The following is a 23,330-nucleotide window of genomic DNA, read 5'->3' as shown; positions in this document are numbered from 1 at the left end:
CAATTTCTGTTTTTTTTTCAATATTTGTAAAAATTACTACGTAGTAAGGAATTGCCGTATATTATTCATTTTTTTTTTCATGTTTATGTGTTAGAAAGTGTGCCTTGATGGTTGGGCTAACACGTGCATGTCTTTTTTTTATCTGAGATGTCGTATATTAGAATGTCGGGCATTTTACCGCGAGTGTCCCTTTTTAATTTTTTTTTATTTTTTTGCCAAGTCATTTTTCCGTAAGATATTGCGAAATAGTGTCGTAAAACTTTTGCTTTTTTAATGTTGGAAAGTGTGTCTAGATGATCTGGCTACCCATGCATGATTTTGTTTTTGTCAGATACGACGTAGTTATTGGTATATTGGGTATTTAACTGCGGTTGCCAATTTCTGTTTTTTTTCAATATTTGTAAAAATTTACTACGTAGTAAGGAATTACCGTATATTATTGATTTTTTTTTCATGTTTATGTGTTAGAAAGTGTGCCTTGATGGTTGGGCTAACACGTGCATGTCTTTTTTTTTTTTATCTGAGATGCCGTATATTAGAATGTTGGGCATTTTTCCGCGAGTGCCCCTTTTTATTTGTTTTGCATTTTTTTGCTTAGTCATGTTACCGTAAGGAATTGGCAAGTAGTGTCGCAAAACTTATATTTTTATAGTGTTGGAAAGTGTTTCTAGATGATCTGGCTACCCATGTCTATTTTTTTTTTAGCCAGATATGTCGTATATATAAGTATGTGTTCGATTTTCCTGTGATTGCCATTTTTTCGTTTTTTCCCATTTCTTTCAAAATTACTACGTACTAAGGAACTATCACAGAGTAATATTTCATTTATATGTTTATTTGTCGGAAAATATGCCTTGATGGTTTGCCTAGCACGTGGCTGAAATTTTTTTTTTCTGAAATGCCGTATATTAGAATGGCCATTTTTCCACGAGTGCCCCTTTTTATTTGTTTTGCATTTTTTTGCTTAGTCATGTTACCGTAAGGAATTGGCAAGTAGTGTCGCAAAACTTATATTTTTTTAGTGTTGGAAAGTGTTTCTAGATGATCTGGCTACCCATGCCTATCTTTTTTTTAGCCAGATATGGCGTATATATAGGTATGTGTTCGATTTTCCGGTGATTGCCATTTTTTCGTTTTTTCCCAATTCTTTCAAAATTACTACGTACTAAGGAACTATCACAGAGTAATGATTCCTCTAGATGTTTATTTGTCGGAAAATTTTGTTTACTTTTTTTTTGATTGAATATCATCAAATTTTTTTAGCTAAAATATTATTTTACATTTTTTTTTTCGATTTTATTTCCCTTCAAAAAAAATTTTTTGGGTCAGAATTTTAATTTTATAGTCGTAAAATAATCGACAATTATCCAGCAACCCACCATACAATTTTTATGCATATCCAATAATAATTAGATTAGTAAATAACACCTTGAAATTGACATACCCTTCCTACATTTCAAGTGGCAGATTAGGGAGTCTGAGTCAGTGTGGTTGGCGGCCATTTTGTGGACATATCCGAAGCGTAAGCTGCCCTATCTATATATATTCTTGTTCCCTATAGAATTTGTGATATTTTGGTATATTTTTACCTGCATAAATATCATATTATATATTAAATATATGTATTTTTTTATGAAATTTCCAAGTACTCAAAAAATTACCTTTAGATATGGCCCCTGATATAAATGTAATTTACAAAATAATGAAGATTTTTTTACATATTTCTATTTTAGGATAACATATGTTTATTCCCTAAAAAAATTAGCCACTTCCTATTTCATTTGGGTACCCAAAAAAATTCATGAAATTTGGACAATTTTTTTTGGCCAAAAAAAGTTACCCTTTTTTTCTCATTTCAGATCTTCACCTCCATGGGTCTGACTTCATCCAAAATACATCAAGATGTGTCCTAAACATTCAAGAATCAATTCCTAAAAGGATTTGTGTATATATGTATAAACTTTTTTTTTATGAATTTTTATGTCAGGTCTTTTTTTTTCTACTTAATTTTTTAAAATATTTATAATAAATAGTTTTTCTGCAGATGAGTAGTATTTATCTTTACAGTTGTTTTAAGCATTCATTGAAGTTTTTTTTGGCAAAAGAAAAAAGGAGGTTACTGCAAAAACTGATTTTTCAAGAATTTTTTTTGGCGTCGGGGTCGTTCGCGTCCGAGTATACCCTTAAAGGGGTGTCCGAGGACCGTACCTATCCAGGGTTAATGCATTCTCAACGAAAGTCATGAAAGTCATTCTCAATTAATTATGTTATAAAATCACAAGGTAAAAGAAATGTAAAGTAGATTAACAATGTCGCAAGTTATGGTAAGGAAGAATTTCACTTTGGCCTTTCCACTATGCAAAGAAAATACAAGTTATGAAGATTGGGGGAAACAAACAACGGCTTACATTTAGCTATGCACGCACACTTCCGCAAGAAACGTTTATTAGTGAATTGCTGGATCTTTTCCTTTCGTATTTTTTATCTAACCATAATTTCCTTGGTTACTCTAATTTATGAAAATACAATTTTACTTCTTTAAGCGCAATTTAACTATTGAGTAATTCATAGTCATTTAGTCTGTATTATGATCACTCTAAATATACTATATTTTATCTCAATTTTTCCTCATTAATGGATGCATGATCTTGGGTCCTAAGCTCATCAGGTGTAAATCGCCTTAAGCTAAAATACTCTTTGGTGCATTACTTTTTGGTGTTAAAGATACACATACTTTTAAATTTCGGCGTTCTTAAGCAAATCATGATAAATGAGAATGGTTACCTCCATTGAGACAATTTATTTGACATTTCTCGCTCTTTCCTTTGATTTTAAATCTAATGGTTATTCTCCCATATTTTAATCTAATTTAATAATATCATCAAAAGGATTGAGTCACATATATAATTTATCTCTACCATAAGAAGATAACATGATCCCTGGGTGTGCAACTGTTTCTGGGCCCAATATTCGAATCCTCATGGAGATCCTTGAAATATAGTGCTGCTTCCAGAATTGTGCAAAATTGGTGGAAACCCGTCTCTTTGACAGTAAAACTACTTAAAAAAATGGAGAACTATTGTTACGACTTCCCCTTTCCCTTTAATGTTGAATGGTACACCTATCACTTGACACCTTAGAACAGTGGTTCCCAACCTTTTTTGTCCCGTTCCCCTTTTTCCAGTCATTGTTTCACCTGTGGACCCCTACAACGAAATAGGTTAAGCCAGCAAAATTGATAAAAGATTTTTCTGCAAGAAATGAATATATTAATGTAAAATGCCTTCCATTGTTATGCTGATTAGGATGTAGGCCTATTTATATGAAATCAGAAAACAGCCCTTTTTTATTTAAGTAAAACACAAAGGAAAAAATTTATTGTTATAGTTGTAGGTATTGTGTGCAAAAACTATCTTTATAATATTTGCCCTATTTTTTAGCTTGCAAGCACATGCATGAACAAAAAGAATAACAAAAACTGTATGAATAAAACAAAAGAATCACAAAAAAGCAGTAAATAAAACTTTTCATTGGTTGCGAAAAAGTATGTCACTGAATGTTTCTCAATGGGACTTTTGTGGTTGTTTTTGGACAACCAGCTCATGAATCCTTGGCTCAGTGGCAGCCAGTGCACACCTCAAGTCATCTGCCCCTGACAGCTTGTTCCATGATTTTGTTTTTATTGCAAGTAACGAAGAAACCCCAGTTTCGCACACGTAGGTTGAAGCAAAAGGCAAAAGAACTCGAACTGCCAGATCAATTATTTTTGGATATGATTCCATCATTGAACACCAGAAGCTAGACAAGGAGTTTGACTGGAACACATTTTTGCCTGTTGAATCATGGGGAAGCTCAATGAACTCTTCTTGTGCGTCTCCTAACACGTCATCAACCTGACATAAAAACGGATTTTTTGCGAATCCTGCATGCTGAGGGCTCAAGTCAGGAAAGAAACGGCAAAATTCATCATCTAGCTGAGACAAGTGGTCCATGATTTCCTTGGACAAGGTGCTTGAAAGCTGGCCATCAGCAAGAACTTCATTCAATGATGGAAACATCATAAATTTTCTTACACTCACTCTCTTCTTATACAGCTCCAGTTTGGCCAAAAAGGCATGCATTGAGTCACAGTGGCTGAGCAGGTTTGAATCCTTTCCTTGGAGTCTCAAGTTCAGGTGGTTGAAGATTTCAAATATGTCCACAAGATAAGCAAGGTGGAGCTCAAAGTGTTCTGATTTCAATATCTCCAACAGGTCACATTTTTTTCTGTACATCAAGAAACATTACAACTTCCTGGCTAAGAGAGAAGAAGTGGGTCAAAAATCTCCCTGCAGACAACCACCTGACAGATGTATAAAAGAGCAAGGAACTATGTTCGACCGGCCACTCCCTACCCCGACCCTCACCACGGAAACTCTACGTACGTTGTACTCCATGCTTCGGCCGAATTTCTCACGAATAATGCAAATAATCCAATTCCCCCAGATTATATGAACATACCTAATGCATCTACACCCCTGCTGGATGATAATAGTAAAAAGAGACCCGCTAATTCCCCTGCAGAAGAGTTACAAACACACAAGAGAACCCCTTTTTCAAATGAAAACAATAATGAAAATTGCCAGCCATCCACATATGCTCTCAATAATGATCCCCCCAACCCCCAAAACAGTGCTAAAATCAGTGAATCAGTGAAAATTCATGGATATACCTCAGATGACGACCTCTTTGCCAGCCAGGGACATCGGGAAAACGAAAATCAAGGATTCCAAACAGTACAAAGCAGAAAGAAAGGTAAGGGAATTAACCCTATTTCTAATAATAATAGTTTCCTAGTGTTTAGAGTGATCCATACCAGTGGAATCAGTGCATACAGTGTTGTAGCAAATGTAGAGAAAGACCACCCCGCTATCAATATTACCGTTAGGGCTATGAAAAATGGTAACATGGTTGTAGCCCACCAGGATAAAGAGGCAGAAAATATCCTCAGTGAACTTCCTGGCTTTACAGTGACAGAATAAGGCGAGAAAACAGTGATTAAAGTGCTATGTGATTATCCCCCACAGCTAGGAATAGAAAGCATAGAAAATCCTCCCAGTGTCATCCAGGCTAGAAGATTTACAACTAAGAGAAAGACTGACTCCTACAAAGTTAAGTGCTGGCTTAAACCCAACGACCCTGATGAATTAGACTTAGGAATCTGGGGCACCTTTAACCTAACACAATACTTCCCAGAGCCACTTCGGTGTTACAAGTGCCAAAGGTATGGGCACCACCACGATGACTGCAGATCTACTTTCTTTGTCTGTGGAGTATGCTCCTTAAGGCATCCAACCAGGGAATTTATTGTAAAACTGCAAAACAATCAGGAAGTACAAGCTAAATGCCCTGCCTGTGGCAGAAACCATCATGCCTGGAATGATAGATGTAAAACCAGGTTTGGCAGGGTGTATAAAATTAGGGCACAAGTACAAGGAGCACTGGCCCCCTTGGGCACTCACCAACACCATTCCCCCCCCCCCACACCTCCCCTCAGGAGACCCACAACCACGCAGAGGAAGTCCCTCAGACTTCCTAGGCAGCGGTAGCAGCCGCAGGAAATAAACCCCCCTCAAATAGGAATCAAACACATTATCATAATAATAACAGCAAATCCCACCCTCAATCCTTCAGCTATAAATCCTGATCCTCTTCCTGAACCCAGCAATCCCCCCCTCCAACCCTTCAGTTGTAAATCCTGATCCTGATCCTGATCCTCTTCCTGCACCCATACCTACCGTACATACATACAAACCAGAGGAAAATAACCTCCTCCCCACTGCCAATCAAACAGACAGGGGAACGATTAGGAAAAACAAAACCCCAGAACCAAAAACCATTGTAAATCCCCTAGGAGTGGCAGCAAAGAAATCAGATCCCACATAGGATTTAAACAATATTATAGAGGCTATCCTCAACACTATCAAGGCAATGAACCCCAGTTTTGACGTAGACCAAGCTAAAACAACCATCCAAGCAGTTCTTACCTTTATAAAACCAGTCCTCAACAATTACTTTTCGCTAGCTTAAACAATACAATTAGAGATCCATCCCCCCAGAACACACTAACATTTCTGTCATGGAACATTTTAGGAGTGAGGACAAAATATGCCTTCCTACAGTCACAAGCTATCAGATAAAAACCAGACATCATATTATCACAAGAAGCACTACTAGCAGAACAACACACATTCTCTTTTGCCAACTACAAAATATACCGGGCACACCACACAGATACAAACACGATTCCATCCAAGGGCATAAATAACATAGACTGTCATGAAGCAGAAACACTCAGCACACAGATAACACTGGCAGACACTACCCTCACAATACACAACATATACAAAGCTCCGTCCAAACAGATTAACGCCACCCTCCTTTTTGCAACAGCAGATACCGAAAACACTATTATCTCCGGTGACTTTAATGCACACCACCCAATACTAAAATCAGCAGCCTCAGCAAACCTCACAGGAAACCACATAGCTGCACTCCTAGGGGATTTCACTGATGTAAGATTACTTAATAATACAAATATTGCTACTCACAATGCCGGAGGTCGGCTTGACCTCACCTTCTGTTCTAAAAACTTGGTCCAGGGCTCTGTTTGAAACCTTCATCCTGTCCTCATTAGCGACCACTATGGCGTAGAATTCTCCATCACGGTAGAAAAACTCCCGGAACCTCTTCCACTGCCACGCAGATGGGACCCAGATCTTGCCAAGTGGGAGCTCTTCGAGAGGCATATGACAAACTGGGCCAATGATTACATTCAAAACCCCCATGAGGACCCTGACTTGATCCAGGAAAAATTCACAGATGAACTAAACAAGGCAGCTAGTAGCTCCATGCCAAAGAAAAAAGCCCCTAAAGTCAATCACAAAGATGCGTGATGCTAAAATTCACTCATCAAGGAAGTGAACAAAAGGGTAAATAGAGTCCACAAACTTTTCAGGCGCCACAGGACCGACGAACTCTATCGTACCCTGTCGGAGGTCACGAACCATGCGGTATCTGTGGCCGATGAAGTTAGGCAGCAGAAGTGGCTAGACTGGTGCGCAGAGGTAAACAGCTTCACCTCCCTCAGGAGGATCTGGAGCTTTTTTAACAAGGTCACTGGGAAAACACGTACCAACAGAGTGGCTCACCCGGATCCTCCTGCGGAGGCACTCAAGATAGTCCAGGGGTTTGCGGACAGGGCAAAGTCAGACAACCTACTGGTTGTCACCAGACGTAGGCAGGAGGCCCTACTCCCCATCAGGCGCACAATCATTAATGCAGCCTGTAACATACCTTACAACACGGACGCCCCATTCTCCAAGGAAGACTTGAAGAAGGCGTTAGCCAAAACTAAAGACACGGCTCCAGGGACGGATCAGATAACATACAGCATGCTTAAAAACATGGGTACCCCAGCCAAAGAAGTATACCTCCTCCTTATTAACAAAACATACGTGGACAGGAGGAGACCACGGAACTGGAACCAGCAAAACGTCCAGCCTATCCCAAAACCTAAGGAGGAGGGCTCCTACAGGCCTATAGGCCTCATTAGCTGTACAGAAAAGGTTGCAGAGAGGATGGTTCTCAACCGATTGAAATGGAAGGTAGGCCACCTGCACCCCAGACTGTACGGCTTCACAGAGGGCATAGGTACCCATGAGTGCATAGCTGAAGTTATGCCTTGGTAGTCTTCCTGGAAATCTCCTGTCTTGGATCAGTCAATACACTCAAAACATAGAGGCAAGAGTAACCTTCCAAGGGGCCACCTCCCCCTTCCTTCCACTACAGAATGGGACACCCCAAGGAGGAATCCTAAGTCCATTCTTATTTAATATCCTGGTTGAGAACCTACTAGCATTGGAGCTACCTAGAGGCATTGAGTTATTCATCTATGCAGATGACATTTGTGTCATATGCCCTCACTTTGTACGGCAAAGGCCACTTGCCATGCAAAAAGCACTGGATACAATTAGCCGAAGGTGCAGAGAGCTAGGACTTAAAATTAACACTCAGAAAACAAAGGCCATGGCAATTAAACACATCTTTGACACCCCAAATCTAATCCTGGAAAATAGACCCATAGAATGGGTGAAAGACTTCACCTACCTAGGGGTTAACATAAACTTCAACTTGTCCCTGATCAACCTGGTTAAAAAGCTACGGCAAAAAGTCATGTCAAGATTCGCAGCCATGAAACGCATAACAACCCTGGGAAAGGGAGCTTCCCACCTTTTGCTCAGGAAGTTTCATGTTCAAGCTGTAGCCTCACAGGTCGAGTACGCTGCCCCTGTATTAATGGGTCTCTCTCCTGGACTGCTGGCTTCCCTGGAAGTCATCCAGAACAAGAGTATGAGGCTCATTGCAGGAGCACCTATGTGGACCAGACTACAGCTGCTGCGAGCTGAGACAAACCTTCTACCGTTAGCCAATAAAATAGATATACGCCTGTGTTCCATAGTTGTTAAAACATTAAAAAACGGAAGGGAATCTCCCTTAAAAAAGAAATTCAGGCCATCCTATCCCTTCATGAAGAGCTGGAGCCACCAAATTCATACGCAGGAAGCCTCCTCAATGCAATCAGGAGGATGGGAATGCAACGGGAAGCCATGGCTATTAAAAAAGACAATCCATGTGCTATACACGCCCCCCCAGCTCCATGGCTCCCTAAACCAATCAATACTAACTTTACAGTCCTTCCCACAGCCAAAGCCCTATGCTCCCCCCAACAAATATACCGTGCTGCCCAAAATTCTATAAATCAGACACTTGCTAATAATATCTATTTTACAGATGGGTCTGTGGATAGGAGCATTCCTGCAACAGCCGCAGCAGTATACTCTGAAAACTACACCAACAGTTGGAGGATTTCAGACCATGCTTCGACACTGCAGACCGAACTAGTAGCCATAAGCAAGGCACTAACTGACTCCCTGGTTAGAGCAGGAGACACTACGATCCATACTGACTCTAGGGGCGCAATCCAGGCCTTAACAAAGAGCAATATGCCGGAAAATGTTCTCCTGCCAACTACCATAAAAGTGGCTGCCCAGTTCCATGTCCAGAGAAACTGTAAGATCACCTTAAACTGGATCCCCAGTCATGTGGGCATGCAGGGTAATGAAGCTGCGGACAGATTGGCAAATAACGCACTGCGATGCACAACAATAAGTATCAATCTGGGTAAGTCAGTCATGCAATGAAAAAAGCTAATGACAAACCACTGTTTTTCACAGGTCAGGTCCAGCATCCGGCAGGCTGCCATAGGAGGGTCCATGATAGCGAGATGGTATGCAGAAGTGACAGAGATGAATCCCCACGACATTACCAAGGATACCAGCAGGGGTCTGGCAGTCATTATACATAGACTTCGGCTTGGCTATAGGTGCTGCTGGAGGTGATTGAAGAAGAAAACAGGCCCTGCCAGTACTGCAATGACTTGTCAGGGGACAAACCACTGGACCACTACCTTCTCGCCTGTCCAGACACCACAATTCTTCGACAATCTCCCCCCCCCCCCCAAGGTAAGACGCTAATTTAAGTATTATATAAAAAAAAGAAAAAAAAGCCATTTTGGCCTTAATTTCCTACCTCCAACTAAGACCAACCTTAAAATCCTTCCTTTGACCTCCCACTCCCACAGGACTTACTGCTATACTCCTACCTCTCCCAACTACCAAAACTCCAGGGACATTTTATGCCCTCCCCTCAAATCTCTCACTCATGCAACTATTGATTTCCTCCCCATGACCTCCTACTCACATGGGGCTCTCTACTATGCCACTTTCTCTCCTACTGATACTTCCAGGGATAGTTTGTGCCCCTCCATATTCTGCCTACCACTCAATCGACTACCACTTCCTTCCCATGACCTCCAACTCCCATGGGACTCACTACTATGCCACTTTTTCTCCTACTGAGACAACCTCCTGGGATAGTTTATGCCCCTCAATATTCTGCCTACTACTCAACGATCTGTCACCTCCTTCCCATGGCCTCCGACTCCCATGGGACTTACTACTATAACACTTTCCCTACTACTGACAAAATCTCTGGACACTAATTGGTGAGAGAGATGAGGACTTAACAGCAAGCCCCTTATTTTATGCTAATACAAGATGCTACAAACGGTGGCACTCCGACAACCTGCCTTCCGACAGCACATACAGGTTGAATTATATAAGAAAAATTGACTAGGTCTCTGCCTGCAGGACCTCTCTCTCAGGACAAGCTCTAGGGGCAGAGCAGCCTGAAAACCCGTGGGAGTGTGGCATATTGCCAAAGGGCCCCACCTAAAGAACAACTCTAGGCTGCTGTTCGGGAATTAACAGACTGCTCGGGGTTGACATCTGTAGACTAGCACCTAAATTAAATAAACTACCCCCTAAACCTGTATACTGATCCTCAAATAAATATCCCTTACCTTAAACTCTTAAATAAATATCCCTTACCTTAAACCCTTAAATAAATATCCCTTACCTTAAACCCTTAAATAAATACTCCTTACCTTATCTAAACCCAACTGACGGGCTGCCAACGCAAGAGCCCGTGTCTAGCAAGAAGGACTGGGCACTCTAACAAGCAAGCAAACAAGCAATGTTTAGATTCCATGTCATGACACAGTTACTGGAACAGTCTCGTGTTGAGGCAAAGTTTTTAACATAGTTCACGACCTTGACAATACCAGTGAAAATTGTGAGAATCTCAGAAGGAAGAGATTTAGAAGCCAGAGCCTCCCAATAAATGAAGCAGTGCACACCAACTGCATTTGGTGCTCTGAATTTTACTTTTGCTTGGAAACCCGACCTCAACCCAAGCATGGCTGGTGCTCCATCAGTTGTGATTCCAACAAGATTATTCCAACTTAAACCATGCTTGTCAAAAAACGATGACACAGCATTCATCACATCAGTGGCCGTACTTGATGTTTCAAGATTTTGACAGCAAAAAAATTCCTCCTTGATTATGTCTTTGAACAGGTATCGGCAGTATACCAACAGCTGGCACGCCATTGCTACATCAACGGATTCACTAAAGAAACAGGGCTATATATGCATAACTGTGCAATAAAAAAAATACGTTTAGACTGTAAGGACATCGCTCCCTCCGTCGTCCAGCATTCTCATCGAATTCTCCATTTCATTTAAATCCTCTTTTCGCCACACTGTGGCTCACTGTATATAGTTACTCCGCTCCCTCAGAGCTACAATTTTGTGTATTTATCATTTCGCTACCTATTTCTATTGACTTGTATTTCAAGCATTTGTATGTGTGAAAAAACACACATATTGTGGTGGTTAGTTCAAGCCAGATTGGCGCCTGCGCGCATGCTATTTTTCCGTCTGCACCTTGTATTATATTCTCGCACATGTCTGAATAAACCATCAGTTGTTGTTGGTGATAGCTCGTCTCACCGTCCTTACAACTGGTGACCCCGGAGTTGAAGTAGCATCAGCGGTTTTGGCTTTGCCATTAACAGACTTATTACGGCCGTGCTACCTTCTTTTACTACGTTACCTTAGGCGTGAGCTTCGGCCTTTGGTGCTCCCACACCTCGGTGCATTTGTAAGGGAGTAGGATGAGCTTAACCGACATATCAACTTCCCACCTCCTCGCCGACTCGTCAACTGACCACAATGGCGGATTCAACCCGCCCATCACGCCCAACGGCCTCGCCTCCACGGCCAAAGTCAAACGGCCGCCGTTTTCTCAACACAACACCGCTTCCTGGTTCCTGAGAGCGGACGTACTCTTCCGAGTCGCTAGGCTCAGTGACTACTGCGCCAAGGCCGACATCGTTCTCACCTCCATCCCAGAGGAGGTATTCACCAAGATTTCCCCATGGCTCGACGCCCGGGCTGGCCAAGTTTCCTACGGCGACCTGAGAACGAAACTCATCGGTATCTACTCACACTCCGTTTCAGCAAGGGCACAGAAAGTCCTGGACCTCGCCGGCAAACCCATGGGTGACACCTCTCCTGTTGAGGCATGAGACGAGTTGACTGGCCTGCTAATGCTTCTCGAGACCAACAGCAACGGCCGACGGCACGAGATTAGCCTATCTCGCAAGATTTTCCTTCGACACCTGCCGCAGGACGCAAGGGCCCAATTGACGGACGCCGACACTCTTCCGATGAACGAACTCCTGTTGAAGGCTCAGAAGCTCCACGAGGCCTCCAAAGCATCTCGCCTCGGGGCATCATCAGTATCATTTTCGTTCTCCTCCTTCAGCTGCTCTTCCATAGACTCTTCAGCAACGCCTCCTGATGACGACGACGAGATCAACGCTCTGGCAAGGAGGAAACCACCACAACCGACACGTCCGAACCCTAGGCCTAATCCAGCATGGTGCTTCTACCACCAGCAGCTCGGCAGCGACGCCAAGAAATGTAGGGCACCATGCAATTTCCCTAGAAGATGACGGCAGTAGAAACCACCTACCACCATCGCAGCTGCAGGAAACCAAAGCAAGAATGGTTTCTATATCCTCGACACCGTCTCCAACCATAGACTCATGGTCGACACCGGCGCTATGCACGGGATCTACCACCACATCACGACGACGGGACCTCCTACACACGCCAAATTCCGCCGCCTCCCGCCCCAGAAGCTGAGGGACGCCAAACGCGCCTTTGAGGACATGGCACGCATGGGTATCTCTAAGAAAGCATCGGGCCCCTGGGTATCTCCACTACACATGGTAAAGAAGCCTGACGGGACCTGGAGACCTTGCGGCGACTACAGGCGCCTCAACCTCATCACAACGCCCGACCACTACCCTCTGCCCAACATGCAAGACTTGACGAATGCGTTGCATGGCGCGAAATACTTCACCAAGATGGACCTTCTCAAGTCTTACTTCCAGGTCCCCGTATTTCCAGAGGACATTCCGAAAACTGACATTGTGACACCGTTCGGATCCTACACCTTCGCATACTCAACCTTCGGTCTACGCAATGCGGGGGCGACCTTCCAACGCCTAATGGATAGCATCCTGGGAGACCTACCATTCTGCGTCTGCTACGTCGACGACATCCTGATATTCTCAAGGACCAAGGAAGAACACCGGAGGCACGTCCGGGCTGTCCTCAAACGCCTGCAGAAGAATGGCCTAGTTGTACATTTTCGACAAATGCACATTCGGCGCTAAAGGAGTGGACTTTCTCGGTCATCGCATGTCCTCGAGTGGGGTAAAACCCATGACAACCAAGGTGGAATCAATCAGAACGTTCCCGACACCTACGACCACCCGCCAACTTCAGGAGTTCCTGGGGATGGTCAATTACTACAGGCGCTTCATCCCCAACATCGCATAGACCCTGACACCCCTCGACGACGTCCTGAAGGGAAAGGCAAAGAAACTTGAGTGGGGTTCCCCACAACAACACGCATTCACCCGGACAAAGGACGCCCTCGCAAATGCTGCCACCCCGGCTTATTTCGACGACAACACCCCTCTACGACTGACGATTGACGCCAGCAACGTCACCTGTGGGGCTGTGCTGGAACAGCTCGTCGATGGTTCTCCTCGACCATTGGCACTCTTCAGCAGAAAACTGAAACCCGCCGATACAAGATACAGCACCTTCGATAGGGTGCTCCTCGCCGTCTACCTCGCCGTCCGCCACTTCAGGCATATCCTGGAGGGCACACCCTTCACCATCGCAACGGACCATCAACCCTTCGTACACGCCTTCACAAAATTGACAGACGCATGGTCCTCCTGACAACAACGTCATCTCGCAGCAATCGCCGAATTTGGGTGCACCATAAGCTACGTTCCCGGAAAGAAAAACCCAGTCGCAGACACCCTTTCAATGATTGAAATCGATGCAATCCACCTGGGAATTGACTACGCCAACCTCGCATCCGAGCAGCGCACCGACCTAGAGGCACAGGATCACCTGACGGGGCCATCTGCGCTCAAGATAACTGCAATTCCCCTCGGGCCAGCAGGAGTAACTATCCTCTGCCACACCAGCACCGGCCGCCCACGTCCCTGGATTCCGGCTTCCTGCAGAAGAAAAATATTCGACATCATCCATGGACTTTCACACCCCTCGGGATGCACCACTGCTCGCCTCCTGTCTAAAAAATTCATCTGGCCAGGGATCAAAAAGGACGCCCGGGAATGGGCGAAGACATGCATCAATTGCCAGACAAGCAAGATAAGCCGTCACACCGAATCGGGGATAGGTGATTTTCCCCAACTGAAAAGACGTTTCGGTCACATCCACATCGACGTCGAGGGACCTTTGCCGCCTTCGGGATCTGCTCGCTACCTGCTGACAATCATTGATCGCTCCACGAGGTGGTTGGAAGCATCATCGATGACCGAAGCTACAACCCAAGCATGCGCCGAAGCCCTTTTGTCAAGATGGGTGAGCAGATTTGGCGTTCCTGACGACATCACGGCAGACAGAGGCCTCGCTTTCCTGTCAGAGATATGGCTCACTCTGGCAAACCTGATGGAAACGACACTCCACAGCACCACGGCATACAACCCCACAGCAAACGGCATGGTCGAACGAACTCATCGCGCCCTCAAGGTGTCCCTGATGGCAAGCTGCACCGACGGGGACTGGAAATCACGACTTCCTTGGGTACTTCTCGGCCTTCACACCGCCCCTTGCGCAGATGGCAAGCGATCACCCGCTGAAAAGGTTTACGGAGAGCCACTCGCAGTTCCCGGCGAATTCTTTCCCACATCAACCGACGACACGCATCTGGATCATCTTGGGGACATCGCCAGAAAGTTCAGGCCATGTCTTAAAACTTACCAGGACAGAACTAAGCATTTCAAGCCGAGGAACCTGAACGACTGCAGGTATGTTTTCGTCCGTGTCGACGTTCATCGACAGCCGCTAACCAGACCCTATCGAGGCCCCTACCTAGTTATCAGAAAACGACAAAAGCCTTCTTTCTCGACGTGCATGGCCAAGAAGATTGGGTCTCAATAGACAGCGTGAAACCGCCGTTTCTCGAAGGAAGCGACACTGCCTCCGCGGGACCTGGCAGATCCAGAGTGCCACCTCAAAACAAGGCGCCCAATGAGAAGAAAAGCAACAAACGACGACGAGAGGTAGCGATCCATACGCCGACCGCCGACGCACCCCTCCGTTCAAGAACAAGAGGAACCCTCTGACGCCCGAAACAATACGAAGACTAGTCTCATAAGCCCTCTACGCCGCCTGATGTCTTGGGGGGGGGGAGTACTTGTAAGGACATCGCTCCCTCCGTCGTCCAGCATTCTCATCGAATTCTCTATTTCTTTTAAATCCTCTTTTTGCCACACTGTGGCTCACTGTATATATTTATTCCGCTCCCTCAGAGCTACAATTTTATGTATTTATCATTTCGCTACCTATTTCTATTGACTTGTATTTCAAGAATTTGTACGTGTGAAAAAACACACATTGTGGCGGTTAGTTCAAGCCAGATTGGCGCCTGCGCGCATGCTACTTTTCCGTCCGCACCTTGTATTATATTCTCGCACATGTTTGAATAAACCGTCAGTTGTTATTGGTGATAGTTCGTCTTACTGTCCTTACTAGATCTAACTCAAGATTTCACTAAAAGTTTCATAACCGGATGTCTTTCAAGCTAAATATTATCACCTTTTGTTAGCTATATTAGAAAGAAAATAACTAAAAATACACAAAGCCTTTCAGTAGACATGGATTTTAACTCCTTCAAATCTAGAAAACAATGTGTTTAAACTCGTCTAATGTTAGCCTAAATACAATTAAAAGTATGTCCCCAGTAATGAACAGGTTAATGAAGTGGCTCTGACATATTTACAAATTGCCATTGCTTCATCTCAAAGATACCTCTATTCTGCATATATTTAATCATAGTTGGGCTTAAAAAAATGATCAAAAAGCAAAATATATCTCACGATTCCAGTAAAAAAGCGGCGAAAGTCTGACAGTGATGCAGGCGTACCTACTGTACAGCCGTAAGCGACTTATTGTCCTGTCTGGTTCGTGTTTGTTAAATTTGTTTATGAAAAAAACGTTTGGCTGCTCATGATTGCGTTCAGATACCAGCAATGGCTGCGACTTCGGTCCGTTAAACTGATTAGTGATTTTCATTTATATATGCATCTTTCCTATATAGTAGCTGCAATAGCTGTATTACTATAAGTAGCAATATGAATTCATTATTGCACTTAATATTGCCATAATAAAATAAAGATTATTTATTCATTTGCTCTCTCCCATTCATATATCACGTATATTCATGACACTCGTCATTTAAGGAAGCAATAAGTCTTCCTGTCATCTCGCCGGCCACTCATGACCATCCCAAGGGCCAAATTTGTCATATGGACCGTGAGTTTGACACCGCTGATACGGTTAGGTAATGTAGAGCAATTCTGACATTTAAATATTCAGTTTTGAGGATTGTGAACAGTAGTAGGAATTTTATTCTGAGCCGCATGTCTCCTAATTCCAGTATAATAAATTTAAAAATAAGTAGAATCTCTTATGGACCCCTCGAAATTCTTCCATGGACCCCTGGTTGGGAACCACTGCCTTAGAATATTTTCTTGTCTTACTTTCTTCTTGTAGGATGTTTCCATATAATGCATTTTGAAAGTTATTTGTATTCCCGCCATAATCTATTAAAGGCGGGAGATATTGAATCTGGGGCAGTCTCGCTGGAGCAACGTGGCCTCAACATTGTTATTGCATTGCTGCTCACCATGTATTGAATTGTGAATACATAACTATTGCACATTGCTCGTGTTTGAGTATACCCAACCTGCATACATGGCACAGTGAGTAGGATTGCAGTGAAGCCTTCAAGATGTCGGGTGCAAGATACTCAACAACACCAAGAAGAGGGACCCTTCGACGGGCTGCACGTGGCCGCATCAATGATGGGAATGAGGACCTTCTGAATGCAATGGCAAACCTTTTCTTGCAGCAGCGACAGAGCAGTGGTGTCCCCTCAGGTATGAGGGCAATTATGCCCGACAAATGTTCGTACGAAATGTCACAAGGAGCATTTAGGAAGTGGCGTAGGTCAATGACAGATTGGTTCCAAATTGGCCGGGTTGCAACTGAAGATGCTGTGCTGAGCATTCGTTTGAACTGCGATGATCAGTTGCAAAGGGCATTGGACGCCTGTTATACAGCCGATGAATGGAAAGGCCTTTCTCTACATCAGGCATTGGATGCTGTCCAAGAAGTGACTCAAAAGTCTGTAAATCGTGCAATTCTGTGGGATAAATTTTTTAGTGCACAGCAAGGGCCTATGGAACCCGCGAAGACATATGTACATCGGTGTCAGGAATTGGCTTTAGATTGTGTTTTCCGCTGCCCTCAGTGCCAAAATGACATGAGTGACTATATGCTGACTCCCAGGTTAGCCAGTGGTTTAAATAACTGTAGACTGAAACAAGAAATACTCCAGGACTACGAGAAATATAACAGTGTCGCCAAAATTTTACAGAAGTGTGAAATATATGAGGCAGCTGAAAGGGACAGTGGGGCAAACAATTTTAACAAGAAACTCATTACCGCCAAGGTGGGGAAGGAATTGCTGCCCTATAATAGTAATGAAACAGAACATAGTGATGTTGCCGCAGTAAAATCGAACTTTCGTCGACAGAAGGATAGTAAGCTGCTCATGTCAGGTAAGAGATGTGATAATTGTGGGCGCATTCATGAGAAAAATAAATCTAGCTGCTATGCAAATGAAGTGTTTTGCCACAACTGTGGTGTAAAGGGTCTTTTAGCTAGATATTGCAGAAAAAAACGGGTGAATAACAAGGCAGCAGGCATTGAAGTCGACCATGATGACGACACTATGTCAGTGACGGCATGCACATTACTGCAACATTGTGGGGTCCAGCAGGTGACAGCATTGTCGGGAAAACTACCGTATGTACTCGTAAAAATTGAACATAAAATGAGACGTGATGTACCAATGTATGAGGCATTTATTGATGCCATTGCCGATACTGGGGCTGAAGTTTGTATTATGGGGGAAAAGGTTTTGCGTCAATTAGGACTGAACGTGAAACAGTTGCATCGTTCGAACGCCAGGGTCAATCATGCAGCCGAAAAACCAATGAGAGTACTGGGTAGTGTGCGTTGTACAATAACATTATGTAGAAATATTGCTCTAAATATAAAGGTGTTAGTAGTGTGCGGTGTCTCTAGGCTATACCTATCTATAGATGTATGTAAGTGTTTAGGATTAGTGGATGCGAACTTTCCCCATCATGTTAAGGTAGACGGGATATCAGTAAATAATATTGGTAGGGAACGGCCAAATAGTGTGGATGCCAATGACGTCACCAGTGATGTGAGCAACAACCATGACGTCATAGAGTTGCCGTTCTCCTCTCAGGAGGCCAACGTACCTAAGCTCAAAAGGTGGATTTTGGAGCGTTTCTCTGGTACGGTATTCAATACTAAACGGAATCCTTTACCGGTAATGAAGGGAAAGCCACACCATATCCACCTTCTCCCTGATGCAGTCCCATACGCATGCCATACGCCAATTCCAATTCCCAAACATTGGGAGCAAGAGGTAAAAAAACAGCTGGACGACGATGTAAAACTGGGAATAATCCGCCCCGTTCCTACAGGAACTGCAACCGATTGGTGTGCGCGAATGGTGGTAGTGGCTAAAAGGAATGGAAACCCAAGAAGAACAGTGGATTACCAAAGGCTGAACAAATTTTGCAAAAGAGAAACTCATCACACTTTTGCCCCGTTCGACATGGCATCCAGTGTACCTGTACGTTCATACAAAACTGTAATAGATGCCTATTCTGGTTTCCACCAAGTGGAATTAGATGAAGAAAGTCGGCACCTGACTACCTTCATATCCCCATGGGGTAGGTACCAGTATTGTAGGACCCCAATGGGACATGTCTCTGCCTCGGATGCATACTCAAAGCGCTTTGATGATGTAATAGCGGACATCCCGAGAATATCTAAATGTGTCGATGATGTTCTCCTTTATGATGATACTGTGGAAGGAGCGTTCTATCATACGATAAGTTTTTTACAAGTATGTGAAGAGAACGGAGTTACCCTCAATCCTGAAAAATTTCAATTTTGCCAACGCGAGGTAGACTTTGTGGGCTATGAATTAGCTTGGGACAATTTCAAGCCTGGTGAGGAAAAGTTGTCTGCAATCAAGACCTCCTAAAAAAGTCTACTTGTCGAAAGGTATACTGGGATAAAATGTTACAGGATGCGTTCGAAAAGACTAAAGAAATTTTATGCAGTTTGATTGGGGATGGATTGGCATACTATGATAAATCCAGGCGAACTGCAGTAATCACTGACTGGTCGCGTGATGGGATGGGATTTCTGGTGTTACAACAACATTGCAGTTGCGAAGAGGATAAAGTCCCATTTTGTTGCAAAGGGGGGTGGAAGCTTGCCCTTTGTGGAAGCAGACATTTAACCTCGGCAGAAGTTAATTATGCAGTTGTTGAAGGAGAGGCTTCCGCCGTGGTATGGTGCTTTCAGAAAGCTAGATTATTCTTACTGGGGTGTCCCAATATTATCCTTGTTACTGACCACCGTCCGCTAGTCAAAGTGTTTGGGGACAGAGAATTGAAAGACATTGCAAATCCTCATTTGCTTCGATTAAAGGAAAAAACATTACAATACAGTTTCACAGTAAAATACATCCCTGGGAAGAAAAACTCAGCAGCCGATACTCTTTCGAGATATCCAGTAATCAGAAGCCCAATAAATGCGAGTGACCGTGAGATGGGGGAGGAAGTTGAGATTTCATGCGTTGCAGCACTGATGACGTCGCTGAGTGATGACGTCATAACCCTCGAATGGAATTCTGTTAAAAGGGCTGCTGAAAGCGATGTGGAATATCAGCTGCTAAAGAGTATGGTAGCCGCAGGTTCTTGGCCGGTATCAAGAAATCTAGTCGACTCCAGCATAAAGCCGTATTTTAATGTACGGGATCAACTTGGCATCGTGGACGAACTGGTGGTGTATTCATACGATGACGGGCACATACGTCTGGCAATACCTGTGTCACTACGAGACCAAGTTGTCTCTAACCTACACTCAGGCCACCAAAGTTCTGATTCAATGATTCGTAGGGCACGACAGGCTGTGTATTGGCCTGGGATGGAGGGTCAACTGAAACTCAAGAGGATGCAGTGCAGAACATGTGACGTCATCGCTCCGTCCCAACAAAGGGAACCGCTATTGCCTACCCCACCCCCTGAATATCCTTTTCAACAAACGGTCACGGATATGTTTCAAATGTGTGGAAAACAATATCTGGTATATGCAGATAGGCTTAATGGTTGGCTGGAAATTGCCTTCTTTCCAAATGGTGCCACTTCTGCTAATTTGATTCCCCTCTTCTGACGATACTTCATGCAGTGGGGCGCCCCGGAAGAAATCTCCCTCGATGGTGGCACCTATTTGGTAAGCACTGACATGGCTAGCTTCCTACAGAAATGGGGGGTTAGGATGAGAATATCCTCAGCCCATTACCCCCAATCCAACGGGAGGGCAGAGGCAGCAGTACGTACAGCAAAGAGAACCATTCTAGATAACACAAGAAGTGACGGAAGCCTCGACACAGATAGTTTTGCAAGAGCCATTTTGCAATATAGAAATACGCCCCTAAGAGACATCGATGAATCGCCGGCACAGTTAGCCATGGGACGACAACTCAGGGTTTCAGTCCCTATGATTAAAAGCTATCATAAGATAACAGAACAGTGGGCAGACATTATGATAGACAGAGAGGAGAAGATGGGTAAACACCTGAGAAATGTCAAGTTCCGTCATGATTCTAGTGCAAAGAGACTCCGCCCCTTGCAAGCGGGTACCACAGTAGCAGTGCAAAATGTTGTCTCTAAGGCCTGGGATCGTATTGCAAAAGTCGTTGAAATGAAAGGAGACCGCCAATATGTCATAAAACTAGATGCTATTGGAAGAATATCAACGAGAAACAGAAAACATCTTCGGGAAATAAGAGTGCAGGATTTCCCCCCACCTACTCGTTCACTTTCCCCCGCTGACTCGTGTGCCGACCCCTAACCCAGAAGAGGGACCAGGAAAATAAATCCTCCGAGTTGGCATGAAGACTATATTTTATGATTTTTCAATTATGTACAATTTGATTTCTCTTTAATTATGCACAATTTGATATTTTTTTTTGTACTGAATATGTGACCAGTTTGTAATAATTTGATAATTTCATGCAACTAAATGTCGTCTTACCTTGCAATGAGCACGTAATCGCGCTCCACTTGTATGATTTGTGTTATCTTTTATATAACACCATTTTGTCATCAGTATGCCTTATACTTCTCTAGCTTTATGATTACAAGATAAACCCTCAATTTCATGAAAAATGTAATACATTTATTTTAGAGAGGGGATGTAGGATGTTTCCATATAATTCATTTTGAAAGTTATTTGTATTCCCGCCATAATCTATTAAAGGCGGGAGATATTGAATCTGGGGCAGTCTCGCTGGAGCAAGCGTGGCCTCAACATTGTTATTGCATTGCTGCTCACCATGTATTGAATTGTGAATACATAACTATTGCACATTGCTCGTGTTTGAGTATACCCAACCTGCATACACTTCTCTAAAAGCCGAATACCTTCTTCTCATAAAAAAACCTTTTCTTAAATGCTTTCCAATGGAATATAGCATTACTAGAGCAGAGATATACTGTAAAAACATCATGGCATTTAAATTTCATTAGAGAACTGTCCGGTTGAAGCTTTGGTTTATCGTCCCTTCACCAATTATGATAGGAAAGACAAGATATATATGCAAATGTTTACTTTATTGGTGTGCTTCTTCCTCAAGGATTTCCTATGAGGATTTTAAACAAAAAGTTATGAAATTCTTTTGAATTGACATTTAGATTTTATATTCCGAAAGAGATTATAAATAAAATGTATAAATTTTACAAAATTTTTATATCAAAGTAAAAGTTCAAATACTGAGAAAAAGGGAAGCCGTGAGGTGTGTCGTACCCAAATTTTCGCTATACCATTTAGTATTCATATATGAAAAAAATGTACTCATAGATTTGGTAGTCATGAAAATATCTCTTGGTTTGTCACTATTGATTTCATTCCTTATATTGATTTTTGGGATATCACAATATATTATCGATAAAAATCTGTTCGTCGTTTGCAGTTGTTGAAGTCTAGACAAACGAAAAAGTTCAAAACTGGAAAAGTTTACTAACTTTCTGTCTTTGAGTTTGCTTGTCTCTGTCTATCTCTCTCAATATACCTTCATCAACTCTCACATAATCTTTGTTGACTAACATATTTAGAAACAAAGGAATGATATTACACACTCATAAATGTGTATGCATAAATATATATACTGTACTGTACTGTACAGTATATATATATATATATATATATATTATATATATATATATATATATATATTTACATATATATATAAATATATATATATATATATATATATGTATATATATATATATATATGTATATATATATATATATATAAATACTGTATATACATATATATATATATATATATATAAATACTGTATATACATATATCTATATATATATATATATATATACATATATATATATATATATGTGTGTGTGTGTGTATATATCTATACAAATACAGTATATATATAAATATATATATATATATATATATATAAATATATATATATATAATGTCCTAACCTATGTATGAACAATATGTAAAAGTATTTGTGCTATACAGTGAAATTAATGGCCTTTTTAAGAGTACTATGGCTGTCACAAATATATATATATATATTTATATATATATATAAATATATATATATATATATATATACATATAATATATATATATATATATATATATACAGATAATAGATAGATTATATATATATATATATATATATACATACATATGTATATACATGTATATATATATACATATATATATATATATATATATACATATATATATATATATATATATACATATGTATGTACATATATACATATATATATAAATTATATATATATATATATATATGTATATATATATATATATATATAAATATATATATATATATATATATATGTGTGTGTGTGTGTGTGTGTTTGTGTGTGTGTGTGTCCTAACCCCTGCATGAAAAATATGTAGAAGTATTTGTCCTATACAGTGAGATTAATGACCTTTTTAAGAGTACTATGACTGTCACAAATTGTAGTACGCGATCACTGAACTCTGTTATAGGTCACATGTGTAAAGTCTGATTTTTGACTTGTTAA

General features: G+C 42.1%; 3 protein-coding genes across 3 annotated transcripts; 1 reads left to right on the top strand and 2 right to left on the bottom strand.

The window, feature by feature from the left end:
• Positions 1–3,563: 3,563 nt before the first annotated feature.
• On the bottom strand, positions 3,564–4,274 carry LOC137643099 (protein FAM200C-like). The gene has a single exon (XM_068375946.1). It carries the CDS (start codon positions 4,272–4,274, stop codon positions 3,564–3,566), a length of 711 nt encoding a protein of 236 aa, XP_068232047.1.
• Positions 4,275–10,613: 6,339 nt separating this feature from the next.
• On the bottom strand, positions 10,614–11,051 carry LOC137643098 (zinc finger BED domain-containing protein 5-like). The gene has a single exon (XM_068375945.1). It carries the CDS (start codon positions 11,049–11,051, stop codon positions 10,614–10,616), a length of 438 nt encoding a protein of 145 aa, XP_068232046.1.
• Positions 11,052–20,417: 9,366 nt separating this feature from the next.
• On the top strand, positions 20,418–21,089 carry LOC137643097 (uncharacterized). The gene has a single exon (XM_068375944.1). It carries the CDS (start codon positions 20,418–20,420, stop codon positions 21,087–21,089), a length of 672 nt encoding a protein of 223 aa, XP_068232045.1.
• Positions 21,090–23,330: the final 2,241 nt, after the last annotated feature.

The sequence above is a fragment of the Palaemon carinicauda genome, chromosome 6, assembly GCF_036898095.1.
Source record: "Palaemon carinicauda isolate YSFRI2023 chromosome 6, ASM3689809v2, whole genome shotgun sequence".
In the NCBI taxonomy this organism is placed as follows: domain Eukaryota; kingdom Metazoa; phylum Arthropoda; class Malacostraca; order Decapoda; family Palaemonidae; genus Palaemon; species Palaemon carinicauda.
The sequence above is the reverse complement of the archived record's forward strand: the minus strand, read 5'-3'. Positions and strand labels throughout refer to the sequence as shown.

What these genes read in the sequence shown, in the direction of transcription:
- LOC137643099 (XM_068375946.1), bottom strand. Translation starts at nt 4,274, where the DNA reads ATGTACAGAAAAAAATGTGACCTGTTGGAGATATTGAAATCAGAACAC.
- LOC137643098 (XM_068375945.1), bottom strand. Translation starts at nt 11,051, where the DNA reads ATGGCGTGCCAGCTGTTGGTATACTGCCGATACCTGTTCAAAGACATA.
- LOC137643097 (XM_068375944.1), top strand. Translation starts at nt 20,418, where the DNA reads ATGCAGTGGGGCGCCCCGGAAGAAATCTCCCTCGATGGTGGCACCTAT.